This window comes from Bison bison, unplaced genomic scaffold (assembly GCF_000754665.1).
Source record: "Bison bison bison isolate TAMUID 2011002044 unplaced genomic scaffold, Bison_UMD1.0 scf7180017864215, whole genome shotgun sequence".
NCBI lineage: Eukaryota > Metazoa > Chordata > Mammalia > Artiodactyla > Bovidae > Bison > Bison bison.
The window spans coordinates 3465455-3480628 of NW_011494787.1; the positions used below are offsets into that span (position 1 = coordinate 3465455).

The following is a 15174-nucleotide window of genomic DNA, read 5'->3' on the forward strand; positions in this document are numbered from 1 at the left end:
GGGAGTAGGCAAGTACCTGCTGAAGCCTGTGCAGACCAACAAAGTGCCAACAAATTCCAACTTTCCGAAAAGATAGGAGTAAAATGGTATCATACACATACTCTCTCCATGCTGCTGTGCTGCCAAAGGATTAAAAAAAAATGCTGGGACATTTCCAGCCATTTCCCACTGGATTTCCACTGTAATACCAAGTATGTCTAATACCAATGCAGTGTACAGGCTAGTTCGGGACAGTGGCATATGTAACACATAGAACTCTTAATAGCAATACTTAATAACTTGTTCTAGTTCTTACATGTACTTTCTAATTAAAGTTCAAAGTTTTGGTCAAGGGTTGTGGAGATAATATACAAAAGAATACTATCATCACAGTCACAATTTAATGAAGTGAGTTCCTTTCATTAAAAAAATGCGTAATATGAATCAAAGAACATGTAGGCTTGTTAAAACAATCTATTACATTTGCAGAATATAATAGTTTTCTTAGGGGTAAAAATTCTTTTATTACATTTCACCTTACTACTTAGAAGAAATATACCCAATACTGGTAAGGTCTGACTGTTTTTATTGAACACTTATTTTTAAAAACTGCAAAAATAGGTGAAGATTAGTCTTTCTTATTTCACAGAGTATATTCGAACTGCTGTTTATGACCTGGGTCTAAAATATTCACACACCACTCACTATTAAGGGTCATAATTCAGACAGATTTTCTGAGATAATTCTTTTAATTACAATTGACAGAGAAGAAATGTTTATAAATTTAGAAAACAAATTTATAAATAAAAAACTCAGAAAATAAAGAACTATTGCTTAAAATAAGAGGTTTCCCCCCAAATAAGAGGATTTGAACTATGCAAACCTGCTACATGTGATTTAAAATGGAAACAATGATAAATTATACTTAATGTGCTAGTAATAATAAATGGTTCCCATGACTGAAAAGTTCTTCATACAGTGTCCGGTGACCACGTGTAGAAGTAAAGTCTTTTTCTCTATAGAGGTCAAAGATTAAAAGTCCTTGATGTGAAATCAGAATCGGTCTGCCGCTCTGCTAGCCACAGCTCGAATATTGCCATAAACCTTTGATGGAGGATTTCCTGCAGGAGAAAATAAAAACACTTATCTTCACAAATATATGTATAGACGCTAGACAGACAATAGCCTGCAACACTGCCTAGGACTTCTTCCCACCGGATCCTCCTTAAATCAACAAAAGAGCCATAAAGAAAACCATATAAATACTCTCCCAATACTTTAAAATCCTAAGTGCCAAAGACACCAGGTTGTCAAAGTATTTCGAAAAGCAGCTGGTCCAGTCAGACCTGGGCATGCGTACTAAGTCACTTCAGTTGTATCTGCCTCTGTGACTCCATGGACTGTAGCCCACCAGGCTCCTCTGTCCATGAGATTCTCCAGGCTAGGATACTGGAGTGGGCTACCATGGCCTCCTCCAGGGGATCCTCCAAACACAGGGACTGAACCTGCATCTCATATCTCTTGCACTGGAAGGCAGGTTCTTTACCACTAGCTCCACCTGGGAAGCCCCAGCCTTGGACACCACAGCGAATTCCATGTTTTCCCAACAAGCGCTATAGCCTGCATCTCTGACCACAGGTGACAGTACTTTATGGTCTGAAGATGGGACCAAGTGGGTAATTAAAACGGCTGATGCTAATCAGCAGCTCCCTTTTGGCTGAACCTAAAACACTGCCCCCTGCTACTCTGGAAGGAGTCCCAGTGCGTCTCCTCAGGGGACACAGCCATGATGTAAGCAACATGATCCAATAAGCCCTTTCTCTTGGGCTCACAGATGGAATCCAAGCGAAAATATTCCAGCTTCCTCTCTGGGCCAACACTTGCCAACCCCAAGAGTTTCTGCCTGCTACCTTTATCAACTGGGCCCTAAAGTGATATGCAATGTGATCTGAGTTCCTAAATTCTCTATTCCTTTAGAGAAAACAGCAGAGGAAGAGACTGTGGTTACCCAGAATGAGGTTGCAAATGGCGGTTCTTGCCATCTTGATATTTTGAAAAGAACCAAGGATGTGAACTTTCCTGCAAGAGATAGAGTGAGACAAGTTAGCCACAAAAAGCATTTACTTAACTAAGTCCCATGATCCAGAAATTCTGGAAAGATGACAGACGGATTCCTACATAAAGGTGGTGGTGATGGCCCAACACTGTAAATATACTACTATCCACTCTGAAAGGAAGGGTTTTTGCTAAGTGAATTAAAACCTAAGTTCTTCAAGATTCTTGGTGAACAATGGCTTCCCTCCATTCAGTACTATGCATACACTAGGGCTTTATATACATGTTCTTATCATTTAATACTCACACAAGCTTTATTAGAAGTTATTCCCACATTACAGATGAGAAAGAAGTTTGGGAGAAATCAAAACACCGGACCAAGATGACACACTGGCAGAACTAAGATTAGATGCAAATTAGATGCATTAACTATACTTAGTTAAAATAATTTGGATTTCAAATGCAAATATTTCTAAAAATGATCTAAATTTCTTCATCACTGAGGATTATCCAGATCCTTTTTACCGTGCATTCCTTGCTGAATGGCTCCAATTAGACTGATATTATAGCATTTTACTTTTTTGAGCTCACCTTCCAAAATATCAGTAAACTTAGGAAACTGAAGCCAAAATCTACAGGGGAAGAACCCTTTCCCAAAGCAGAACCCTCTTCACACCACAGGCTCAGACATTTCTGAAACTAGTAAAACTGAGGCTAAAAACAAGAGAACAAGTTAAAGTCAGTTCAAGACGATCCCCAGGTTTTCTTCCCCACTCTAGGCAACAGGCAACCATCCAACTACCCTTTCTTTTACTCCAGTAAAATTAAGGTGGTAAGCTGCTCACTGGAGAAGGTGAGAGACTTGGGGTCTCGACCAGCAAAAGTAGGAAGACCATGACCAGAACGGAGGCAATGTCATGTGAACGTCCGCACAGAGAAAGACAACTGGCTTCCAGACATTTGTCAGCAGAAGGACTGGAGAATACGTCTCAGGGGAAACTGGCCTCAATGGGAAAGACTAAAGATACTGACATCAGGGCTTCCCAAAGGAACAGCCTGGTAATCACCCAAGTGAAGCCCAACAGTCCACCAGTCTCCCCCACCCCCACCTGCAAGTGCCCCGAGCCCAGGGTTTCTAGTCTACTCTTTATGGTCCCACTTTTACACAGGACGCTCTCACTATAAGGAATCAGAACCCGAAGAAAGCATCTAATACAAAAGAGTAGGCGGCGTGACCAGCAGGCGAAGAAAGCGGTACAGAAACTTCTGCAGGGAGAAAAGCAAAACAAAACTAGTGAGATGAGAAAAGCAGTTTTCACTCACTCATGAATCAAGGACAGGGTATTAAGAAAACTGAATAAAGATTAGAAGATGAAGTTACTAGAAGCAGCTCTGAATGAAAATCATTTACAAGAGTGGAAGACATCTTGAAAACCAGGTCTCACCAATGTCCTTCCTATGCTAAGCCAGCTCCAGGACCATCTGTGCCACCAAAACAAAGCGGGACAAAGAATCCAAGAACCGAGGGGCTCAAACACTGAAGGCCACAAAGGGCAATGGTGAAAAGCCAGGACGGCAGCTGGGGGCCAGGGAGAAGGGGACAGTGCTTTGGGAACAGAAACCTCCAGCAGAGACTTATAAAATGTCTCCTATGTCTGAGCCCACCAAGAGGAGATACAGGTATAGCTTTCTAGTCACTGCAACACTGAGGAAGCAGAGAGACACATTCAGAATTATTTCTTCATGTGACAACAAAGGTGCAAAGGACAGATAAACACAGGATACTATCTGGTTCAGCTGTTAATACTCCAGCACCAGTTTCACACTCAGACAATACTGAGCGTGAACTGAACAAAACCCACAGAGTACAGGGCAAGGCAAGCAAACTGGCCTGCTAAAAGGCTGGCAGGGTGGAGATGGAGGTGGGGATGAAAAAGCACAAGTCTTCCTCTTTCACAGGAGAAAATCAACAGTGAATCTGAGGGGAAAAAATGAAGCTGGTACATAGAGATATTTGGAAATAGAGATAAATAATGTTTAAAGCTTAGCTAGAAAATCTCAGTCTGAAGACTTGAAATTCCCTCCCTCAGAGGAGGTGGAAATGGAAGTAGACAGTGGCAGTTTAAGTATGTGTATATGTAACTTTGATAAAACTGTAAAAGTCAGGCACGAAAGATGAGGACATAGAGAAGCAAAAGCACATACAGGGAGAGTAGTTTAGCTACTAAAACCAAAGCTTCAGTAGTTGGAATGGGATGTATGTAGGTCTCCAGACATAGGCAGCATTCTTTCCCATTCGATATACTGAATGTCTCTGAAACAAATGGATGTTAGTTTTATATCGTGTTCACATTCTACTCTGCCAGGTTTTCAGCAACTCATCAAAAAGAACATTTACGGGTGCATAGCAGTCCATCTTACGGCTATGTCATAATTAACATGAGTTGCTGCACACATGGATTTCCAACTAGCCTACCTACAGTAAAAAGTGCAGGACGGTGTATCTCTTTGCTGGTACTTGGCACTGGAAAAAACCTACTGCTAACCACCAACAAACTGGAGAAACTTGAAACCACATGCTATCTAAAAGAAGTCATGCACTCAAGACTACATACTGTGTATTTTTACCTATGTGAATTTTAAGAAAAGGCAAAAACCCTAGTGACAGAAAGATGAGTGACTGCCTGGCAATCAGGAAGGGCCGCAAAGATGCACAGGGAACTTTTGGGGTGACACAGCTGAGTGTGGAGGGGTCACAGGACTAGAGAGACTATTTGCCAGGATCTCACTGAATTACATGCCTAAAACAGGTGACTTTAACTGAATGAAAATCATACTGTAATACAGCTATTTAAAAAATGAATTTGACAAGGAGATTTTAACCCAAGCCTTAGAAATAATACTTGGTGGTGGTTTAGTCTCTAAGTTGTGTCTTACTCTTGCGACCCCATGGACTAGCCTGCCAGGCTCCTGTCCATGGGATTCTCCGGGCGAGAATACTGGAGTGGGTTGCCATTTCCTTTTCCAGGGCATCTTCCCGGCCCAGGAAGCAAACCCAGGTCTCCTGCATTGCAGGCAAATTCTTTACCATCTAAGTTACAAGGGCAGCTTTTATAAATTATAAACTTAATATAATGTCCTAACAATAATTAGAATTACAGCAAATCAGTTACATTTTAAAACTTCTAAATTAAAAAACTATTAGGACTGTATATGATATTTCAAAGTATGGGAAATTTCTAGTTCAAGAGAGCTTTTCCCATGACTCTGGAGCCCCATCTCCAGGCTCAAGTCATGAAAGATCAACACTGTAACACACTTACCTTTAGGTAAACAGGGCCACCAATGCAGCATTAACAGTTTTCCACTTAAGCATAAAAAACAGTCTAAAATTTAGATTTGAAAATAATAGTGAGCCCCTCAGCTCAGAGCAAAGATGAGATGACTTTAAATAAAATTATTTCTGGATTTAGTAGCAGGCAGATCCCTCCTCCTCAGTCAACTGCTTCGTTTCCCAACTTCTCGGCACTGTATAATCTCTGTGCCATCTGCCAGTAACCCCAAGCTGGTAACGGAGCGGCTTCACCCGCAGGCAGAGAAGGGTAATCCTAGCTTGACTTCCTGCACCCTTATTTTAAGCCCATATCATCTTATTGATGTTCATATATAACTGCTCTGTAGTTTTCCCAACAACGTGCAACACTCATCTTCCCTTTATGAAAGGCCTTTATATGTTCGTGCATGCACATGTGTATATATACGTTTGTTTTTATTTTTTTATTGAAGGATAATTGCTTTACAGAATTTTGTTGTTTTCTGTCAAACCTCAACATCAATCAGCCATAGGTATACATATATCCCCTCCTTTTTGAACCTCCCTCTCATCGCCCTCCCCATCCCACCCCTCTAGGTTGATACAGAGCCCCTGTTAGAGTGTCCTGAGCCATACAGCAAATTGGCTATCTATTTTACATATGGTAATGTAAGTTTCCATGTTACTCTTTCCATACATCTCACCTTGTCCTCCCCTCTCCCAAGTCCATAAGACTATTCTCTTTTTGAAGCAAAGACTCATGATGGCATTGAACACGTGTACTTCTTGCTCTCCTCTACGGATTTAATACGCTCCCGTGATACTATTTAAATATTCCCCTGTCATGTAATTTAACAGTGATTCTCAACATTTCCTTCATTGCAAATTGAGAAAAAAGCTATAACATCTAAAGATTTTTCTCAACTAAATCTGCTCTCAGAGTAGGTAACTGTTCAGCCAAAAGCATATCCTCACAAGGATTTAGGGGTTAACGTCATGCATAAATACAATCTTAATCACTTCTTGAAACTAGCAAAAGACCAAATGTAAATTATGACAATAGTTTTCTCAAGATCACATACTTACACGTCAGCTAAAACTATCCGCGTCCGGGTCACGTTCTCAATGGTGAATTTGGTTTTTCCTCCTTTGCCAGCAATTCTGCCTATTGCCCTGGACAGGTGGTCTCCCTTTAAAGGTTTAACTAAATGAGAAAAGCAAGACCTCAGGAAGGAAGCCATTGCAGCATTACCCACTTCCACAGATGTTTAATCATTAGCCAAATTTCCCTCCTAAAAGACCCAAAACATGCATTTTTTAAAAAGCTGCTAAGAATACAGCTCAACTGATGCTACCGGAAAGCTGAGAGTCATGCAGAATACAAAGTCAGCAGTACAAAAGTACCATCCAGGAGTTCATACAAAAAGACCACCATACACTCACCATCTGTAATTTCAAAAGACTCTAGAAAGAGGTCATCCAGTCTAATAAGGGCAAGTGCGTCCTACAATACAGAAATACATACTATGAGGTGCTTCCATTCAAGTACCTGTGTGAGTGCGTGAGTGTTACGCTAACTCATAAATTGTAAAACTAGAACACTCAAAAAACAAAAAAATGCCCAAATCTATCAAAACATTCATGTGGAGTGTTTTCTGAGCCCCCATTTCAGCTATCATGAAATCACTCACCTCCACCTGAAACCCAAGAATGAAGGCTTTCACAAAATCAGCTGCTTTTGTCAGGGCGCTAACATCTTTAGTTTCTTTACAAGTCTGTTTAAAAAAAAAAAAAAGGTGGGGTAAGAGGCACAAATTATAGCTGGAAATGAAAACGGCAACATTCTAGCAAACTACTAGGACTGACCTTACCCATTATTGCAATTTCCTTCACCATCACCCTTCCCAATATATTCTCTGTGACCCAGTTTTTGGTGACCTAAGTACTGTGTTTAGTTTTCAAAACAAAACTTGGCTAGCTCCAGGGCTGGGCAGTTCCCCCCAAACACTGTCAAAAGACCAACTGCACTCCATGGCTGATCTGACTCTGGAGCTACTGGCGAGATCCCTCCACTCACTCCCACTCTGAAGGACCTCCGTCCTCAGTTCATTCCCATCCAAGCTGGTCCTCTTCAGTGCCATCTCCCTGGGAGTCCAGGTCTCACCTCCCAACTTCAACCACCATTCCTGTGCTGATGTTTCTTTCCCAAAGCAACAACTCTAGTACTAACTACCAAGAACGGCTTAAGCAATGATCCTGCCCTCAAAGATTTTATTCGATAATCACAGAAATAGGCGCTCTTCATGAAATGCCAACCCCTGTAAATGACATGACACTGCAAAGGTGCTTGACACACTATAGCTCTGATCTTCATGTCAACCTAAATTTAAGCAAGATAAGTACTTTTACATTAGAGGAAACTCAAGTACCAAAATGAAAACGTAAAATCTGAACACGGATCTGATTCCAAAACCATGAGTTCTGCTCTCCCACACAGACTCACAGTTGAGTTGAGGAGACTGTGTGCGTATTTGACAACTTTGAAACCTTGCAGGGTTGTGTAAAAGCACATTTAAAACTATAGATTCCAGGCCCAATTCCATATGTGACCTCAGGCAAGTCTCATGAATGCTCTAAGCCTTAAGTTTTCTTATCTGTAAAATAAATTGGAACAGAAGAGCCTGAGAGGTCCCTACTAGCACTGATGACTTTGCCCAAGATACTCCTTGGCCAGTTTCCTCACATCTATTAGATGGGGTATGTTATCTGCCTCACAGGGCTGTTCTCAAGACCAAAATGATGTAATGCCTGCCAAAGCACCACTATGTGGCACACACTGGCACAGAGCAGTATCAACAAATGTCAGAGGAGTCCAAACTGATGGTGCTGTAATACATAATCAAGAGATTCTGACAACTTCTTTATTAAGCCTTTTATCAATCAGCAAAACATAAGTTTAAGCCCTGAAGACTAGACTGAAAAAATGGACTGACAGTAAAGGAGAAAGAACTTGAGCTAGACTCTAAAAGATGATGAAACTGAAGTAGGAAGGAAAAGGAAGTAGGGAGAAGGCCTTCACAGAGCAAATCCATCCATTAAGGAGGGACAAGGAAAATGTTCAAAGCAATGGTAAGAGGACTTGAGAATGAGACTCCTAATTCAAAGGCAAATACTTTTATCTTTCAGAGATACTGAAGATATCAAGATATCAATAAAAGCAGTGTGGTCTGGGAAAATTAATCTGGCTCTGGCAAAAAGGATGGAGAAGCGAAATGAGATTTAAAGAGAATAAAAAAAGCAAACTTATAAGCAGACAAGAAGTTCTGGCAGAAAACCAAAAAAACCTAAATGAAACTGAGAACAAAGAGAAATTCTGTCAAGTTCTGTATTTTAAACTCTGCCAACTATTTAAAACAGTGCCCCTCTGTTTTGCTCCATTATTCTAATCCCTCAACAGAAATAAGTCTTATAATAGCCCTGATAATGATAATTAATTTTGGTCACTGATTCTGATGCAAAATTGGAACCCACAGGAAAAAACCCCAAAGTCTATTAATTTTAATTGTCCACCTCCTAGACTGACATCATGCAATGAATAAACAAATATTTTTACATAATTTACACTTACTCTCAAAACTTGTTTTTTCCTAAAAAGTAACACTAAAATATAGTACCTGTACTGCAGCAAGTACTTCGGCTGCTCATTTACATACATCTGTTTACGATAACCTCTTTATTAACCCTTTAATCAATCAACACAGAACACTATTAAAAATGTGCTGAGACGCAGCTGGTATTTTAGTATAATTTCAGGTCAAACTGGAAGAAACTCATTCAACAAGGTAAGTCCCACTAAGAATTCCTAGAAAGTCTATTCTTTCTTCCTAGGACAGAAAAACCCCAGCATATTTTAAAGTGGTTAATAGTCTCCTTACTCTGATTTCAACATTTCTCGATTTCAAGTTAAAGCGTATCTGAAGTCCCAAATGCTCCACAATAGGAGTAAATATCTTCAGCCAGTTCTCTTTTAGTGGCGTGTATCTGTTAGCTGGGACTGGAATTTTCCTGGTTTCTTCTTTCCCACTCTATGACAAAAGAAAACACAACTCAGCAGTTGTCTAAAGGAATGAGGATGAAGTTGTAAAACAACTGATCCTCAAAAAGCGTCCTTTAATTGGACAGATTAAACACCAGGAGAGTCGCCGCTCTGAGCTTCACTCCAGAAAAAGCGTCAACATCACCCAGAGGCCACCGGCCCGACCCGTCTCTGGCCCCAGCCCCGTTCCTGTTCCTCGGTCCCAGCCAGTACCAGGAACCCGTCCCCGGAGAGGGGCGGGAAGACGGGCCTCTTAGCGGGTCGGGCTTCCTCGGTGTCCATGCAGGTCGCGTCGCCTCCCTCCTCCTGCGTGGACGGCTGCTCGGCCTGCCGTTTCTTCGCCCGCCGGCCACCTTTGCGGGTGACCTGACTGAAGCCGTCCTCGGCCAACGGGCTCTGTGCCTCCATCACGCTTTCCATTCTCCAGAACCTCCAGCCCCAACCTCAACTTCCAGCTCCAACACGTGCGAGGCTGTACCACGCAGGCGCGCCTCTCAGGCCCCAACCTCCGCCAACCAGCCCCAGGGCTCCGCCCTCTTTCCTAAGACGTCCCATGCAGGGGACCTAAAGCGGGAGTTTGTGCGTGTTTGTTGGTGAGGGAGAAGGGCTGTCCTAAAATATGCCTGATTCTTAGGTTCGCCTTCTGCCCCCACCTCTCGCAGTCAGCACGCTTTATAACACATAATCTGTATCTGTACGAAAGGCAATAGGTAAATCCATAAAGAAGTTTGTGTTGTTGGGGAAGGAAACTCTTGTATGCCTGCACTAGAGCATCCGGCATTATCTGAGAAACCTAAAGCTACTTGTTAGGGTTCTAGGGGCGCCTACGGCAAGCGGGAGGGACAAACTAGCCGTAACGTTTGGACTCTGGTTTCCAGGTTAGTTTCGTCAGGGTTAGTCGGCTGTGTCCCGCTTGGCGGAGGCGAAATCTCTCGGCTGGACCATGTCGGCCTTCGAGAAGCCTCAGATCATCTCCCATATCCAGAAGAGCCTCAATTATACGGTGTTTGACTGTAAGTGGATGCCCTGCAGCGCCAAATTTGTGACCATGGGCAACTTCGCACGGGGCACCGGCGTCATTCAGCTGTACGAGATCCAGCAAGGGGACCTAAAGCTGCTGCGGGAGGTGGGTGCCGGCTCGAGACCTCCCAGTTCCAAGATCTGGGACTGCTGCTGGAGGGGAGTGCGGATCTTGGGGGCGGGAGTTGTGCGTTCCTTTTTGCCAGAACCTTTGTCCAGCGTCCCCTCAAAGCGCTGCTGAAGCTGCGCGGGAATAGCGAAATTGACCGCAGATTGAGGAATAATTCGGACGTAAAACGCCTTGGTTCGAGACCTGAATTCTCATCGGGCTAATTCATTCGTGCTTTGCTGGTCCCTTCCTCCAGCCATCTCCACCCCTCTCCCAGTCCAGTGCGAGGTCCCTGGAGGTGACGTTATGACTTCACATTTAAATTCGAGGCGTTTCTGTGCAGTGCGCGTGTGTTTGTGGAGAGTCTTTTATTTTTTTATTTTTGAATTTTATTTTTAATATAAATTTATTTATTTTAATTGGAGGCTAATTACTTTACAGTATTGTATTGGTTTTGCCATACATCAACATGAATCCGCCACGGGTGTATACGTGTTCCCCATCCTGAACCCCTCTCGCACCTCCCTCCCCGTACCATCCCTCTGGGTCATCCCAGTGCACCAGCCCCAGCATCCTGTATCATGCATCGAACCTGGACTGGTGATTCGTTTCATATCTGATATTATACATGTTTCAGTGCCATTCTCCCAAATCATCCCACCCTCTCCCTCTCCCACAGAGTCCAAAAGACTGTTCTATACGTCTGTGTCTGTTTTACTGTCTCGCATACAGGGTTATCGTTACCATCTTTCTAAATTCCATATATATGCGTTAGTATACTGTATTGGTGTTTTTCTTTCTGGCTTACTTCACTCTGTATAATAGGCTCCAGTTTCATCCACCTCATCAGAACTGATTCAAATGTATTCTTTTTAATGGCTGAGTAATACTCCATTGTGTATATGTACCACAGCTTTCTTATCCATTCGTCTGCTGGTGGACATCTAGGTTACTTCCATGTCCTGTCTATTATAAACAGTGCTGCCATGAACATTGGGGTACATGTGTCTCTTTCAATTCTGGTTTTCCTTGGTGCATATGCCCAGCAGTGGGATTGCTGGGTCACTTTCACTTTTCACTTTCATGCATTGGAGAAGGAAATGGCAACCCACTCCAGTGTTCTTGCCTGGAGAATCCCAGGGACGGGGGAGCCTGGTGGGCTGCCGTCTATGGGGTCGCACAGAGTCGGACATGACTGAAGCAACTTAGCAGCAGCAGCAAGGCAGTTCTATTTCCAGTTTTTTAAGGAATCTCCACACTGTTCTCCATAGTGGCTGTACTAGTTCGCATTCCCACCAACAGTGTAAGAGGGTTCCCTTTTCTCCACACCCTCTCCAGCATTTATTGCTAGTAGACTTTTGGATCGCAGCCATTCTGACTGGCATGAAATGGTACCTCATTGTGGTTTTGATTTGCATTTCTCTGATACTGAGTGATGCTGAGCATTTTTTCATGTGTTTGTTAGCCATCTGTATGTCTTCTTTGGAGAAATGTCTGTTGAGTTCTTTGGCCCATTTTTTGATTGGGTCGTTTATTTTTCTGGAATTGAGCTGCAAGAGTTGCTTGTATATTTTTGAGACTAGTTCTTTGTCTATGGAGAGTCTTTTAATAGGTACAAGATAGTAAAGTACTTGGTCATACAAGCAGAGCCAAAGCAGGCACTAGGATGCCTGCTATGTAATTGGAGGAGACAATCCAAAACAATTACTCTTTCAACAAGTGTCAATTGATTGCCTGGTATTCTCCGGCTAGTAAATGACAGACAATGTCCCTGATTATTATGGAGTTTTTTTTCTAGTGGGAGAGAGAATCAATTAAATAATCAAACTAACAATACATAAAACACAAACTGAGATGAATTCTCTAATGTAAAGGCACATGGTTCTATGAGAGTAAAAACAAAACCAGAAAACCAGATTTGCATTGAGTAAAAGCTGCTGCTGCTGCTAAGTTGCTTCAGTCGTGTCCGACTCTGTGCGACCCCGTAGACAGCAGCCTATCAGGCTCCTCCGACCTTGGGATTCTCCAGGCAAGAATGCTGGAGTAGGTTGCCATTTCCTTCTCCAATTCGTGAAAGTGAAAAGTGAAAGTGAAGTCACTTAGTCGTGTCGGACTCTTAGCGACCCCATGTACTGCAGCCTACCAGGCTCCTCTGTCCATGGGAGTTTCCAGGCAAGAGTACTGGAGTGGGGTGCCATCGCCTTCTCCAGAGTAAAAGCTAACTAGGTCAAATTAGGAGTTGAGGTTTACAAGAGGAAGCAGCTCAGCAATGAGGGAGAGAGATTATCTCCTTTTGGAACAAAACAGCAGAGAGGAGGCCTTGCAAATGCTGTAGATCATTTAAAAGATTTATGCCTGTTTTTGTAAGAAAAATGGGACATCAGTGAAGGGCTTTAAGCAGCTTGTGGCAAGGTTAGGTTTACAAGTTTTGTAAAGATTACACTAATGGAAGAATTGGAGAATAATGATATTAACATTTTTATATCTGTTTACCAGTTTTTAAATGCCTTTATTTGGGTTCCCTAGAAAAAAAAAATCAGTTATATTCAGATGTTAGCATTGTCATAGACTACAGGGAAGTTTGTAACTCCAGGGACCAAGAACTATGGAGAGAATCTGCTTGGAGGAGTTAGGGCCTCAACTGATAGGCAAAGGATGCATACACTTTCTCTAGAAAAGCTTAGATTAGAAAGTCTGTAAGGCCTCATCCCGTTTTAAATTCTATGAATGCTACTTTTCTTGTTCAGATTGTCTTTGCTAGCCAGGCACTCTGCTCCTAAACACGGCATGTTCTTTCCTACCTTTCCTTACGTTTTTCATCACTTAGCCCCCAGTCACCTGTTGCTATTCTAAGATCCAGTTCAGATTATTTGACTGTTGACATCTCATTCCTGATCCCCACATAAAGTAACTTTTCTTTATTGCTTTCCTGTGGTACATAAGTACCATTATTATCTGTGCTAGAAATATATCCTTCTGTCCCATGTATCTCTAATTAGATTGTAAACTCCCAGAGAATAAGGACAGTTCTTTCTTTAGTGTGGTATAAAAGGAGCAGCCACTCAATCAATGACTTGTTAAAAGAATGAGTGAATTTATGTCTGTAAAAGGATATAACTTGGAACATTTAAATATTGATTTATTAATCACTAATTGATTGAGGCCAGGAGTTTGAACACGTAGGAAACATTGAAACTGGAGAAAGAATATGGTGAACTATTGGGAATAAATACTAGTCAAAACTCAACCAGAGTTGAGTTTTGTGACATATTTTTAGTAGGGCTTTATGACTTGTGTACATTTCATGAATACACTTGTTCTATAAAGAGAAATCGTGTTCTTTGTCTCTTCTAGAGTTTTGGAAGATTCTAGCAGCATTTTTCTTGGAATAATTTTGCTTTTTAACTAAAGTAATGTATGTTCATGATAGAATATACCAAAAATATAGTTAGGGAAAAGAAGTAAATTGATGTCATCCACTTTTTATATTTTCACCTGTATCCTTTGAGTCTTCTCTTTTTCTACCATAAATTTTCCATTGAGAACCTGTCGTTTCAAGGTACTATGATAAAGAAGGACCAGAAATACTTGAAAGATGAGTCCTTCCTCCTAAACAGCCTACTGCCTAAAGTGAGGGTAAAACAAATGCACAGATTTGAGAGCTTACATTGTGTTTGGCTGTGATGATGCCGTGGAAAAGAATATAGGCTAAGAACAGTCCCAGTGATTCTCAGCTCTTACTGTGCACCAGGAGCATCTGAATGTGCATCGTTACTGTTGTGTTGTGTGTTCTTGGGTGTACGTGTTGTAAAATATTCATGCCTTGGTTCCACCCCTGGAAACTGATGCACTTGGACTCTTTCTTGCCTCTAGACTAGTTTGAGTCCCAGACATTAGTATTTTTTAAACTTCCAACAGATGATTCTAATGAGTAGTAGGGTTGTCTGTCTTCATTGTTCAGTCACTAAGTTGTGTCTTATTCTTTTGCAAATCCATGAACTGCAGCCTGCCAGGCTCCTTCTGTCCATGGGGTTTCCCAGGCAAGAATACTGGAGTGGATTGCCATTTCCTCCTCCAGGGGGTCGTCCTCACCCAGGGATCAAACCCAAGCCTCCTGCATTGGCAGGCGGGTTCTTTACCATGGAGCCACATAGGTACCTTTAGAGCTTCCCAAATGCATTTTCCTTTCTTTTCCCTCTTTTTCCCTCTTCTAGAGCTAAGTTAGTTTCTAGCTATCATTGTGCTAGTTAAATTATTGGTTAAAAAATTAGGAAACATAAAATATTAGGAAACTTGATTTTATCCTTGTAGAACTACCTCAAGCCTTGTGCTCGAGTCCTTGGGTGCAGGATAAAAAGGAAGGAAGAAAATGGGTCTTTGTTGGTGCCTCCTTATTACTAATCAGATAGATAGGGAATGAAGGCAGGGTCTTCGTATACAATTGAGTAGTTTGTTAAACTGCACACAGGTATCTGGCCAAGGGTTCAAGTGAAGGCTGAAATCCATCTCTCTCCAGCTTTTCCCCTCCTGTGCGAAACTTCCATCAGCCTGTAGAGGGCGCCTTCCACAGTCCCACCCCCAACCACACCCCCACCCCACCCC

General features: G+C 42.1%; 2 protein-coding genes across 2 annotated transcripts in view; one reads left to right on the forward strand and one right to left on the reverse strand.

The window, feature by feature from the left end:
* Window positions 1–363: 363 nt before the first annotated feature.
* Window positions 364–10012, reverse strand: PNO1 (partner of NOB1 homolog (S. cerevisiae)). Its single transcript, XM_010845332.1, has 7 exons — window positions 9657–10012; window positions 9283–9432; window positions 7039–7122; window positions 6791–6851; window positions 6434–6551; window positions 1988–2058; window positions 364–1100 (listed from the first exon to the last, which is right to left on the reverse strand). The coding sequence occupies exons 1-7, from the start codon at window positions 9861–9863 to the stop codon at window positions 1033–1035; spliced, it is 759 nt and encodes a 252-aa protein (XP_010843634.1). The 5' UTR covers window positions 9864–10012; the 3' UTR covers window positions 364–1032.
* A 264-nt stretch (window positions 10013–10276) lies between these two features.
* Window positions 10277–15174, forward strand: part of WDR92 (WD repeat domain 92) — a 29043-nt gene continuing 24145 nt past the window's right edge. The window contains exon 1 of the mRNA XM_010845333.1: window positions 10277–10569. Within this exon, the coding sequence (XP_010843635.1) occupies window positions 10387–10569 (183 nt within the window). The 5' untranslated portion in view covers window positions 10277–10386. The remainder of the gene's footprint in view (window positions 10570–15174) is intronic.

Coding starts and splice junctions, on each gene's coding strand:
- PNO1 (XM_010845332.1), bottom strand. CDS start 9,863: ATGGAAAGCGTGATGGAGGCACAGAGCCCGTTGGCCGAGGACGGCTTC. Junction 6,852..7,038: donor TTCTTGGGTTTCAGGTGGAG/GTGAGTGATTTC, acceptor TCTGTATTGTAG/GACGCACTTGCCCTTATTAG. Junction 2,059..6,433: donor CGGATAGTTTTAGCTGACGT/GTAAGTATGTGA, acceptor TATCTCTTGCAG/GAAAGTTCACATCCTTGGTT.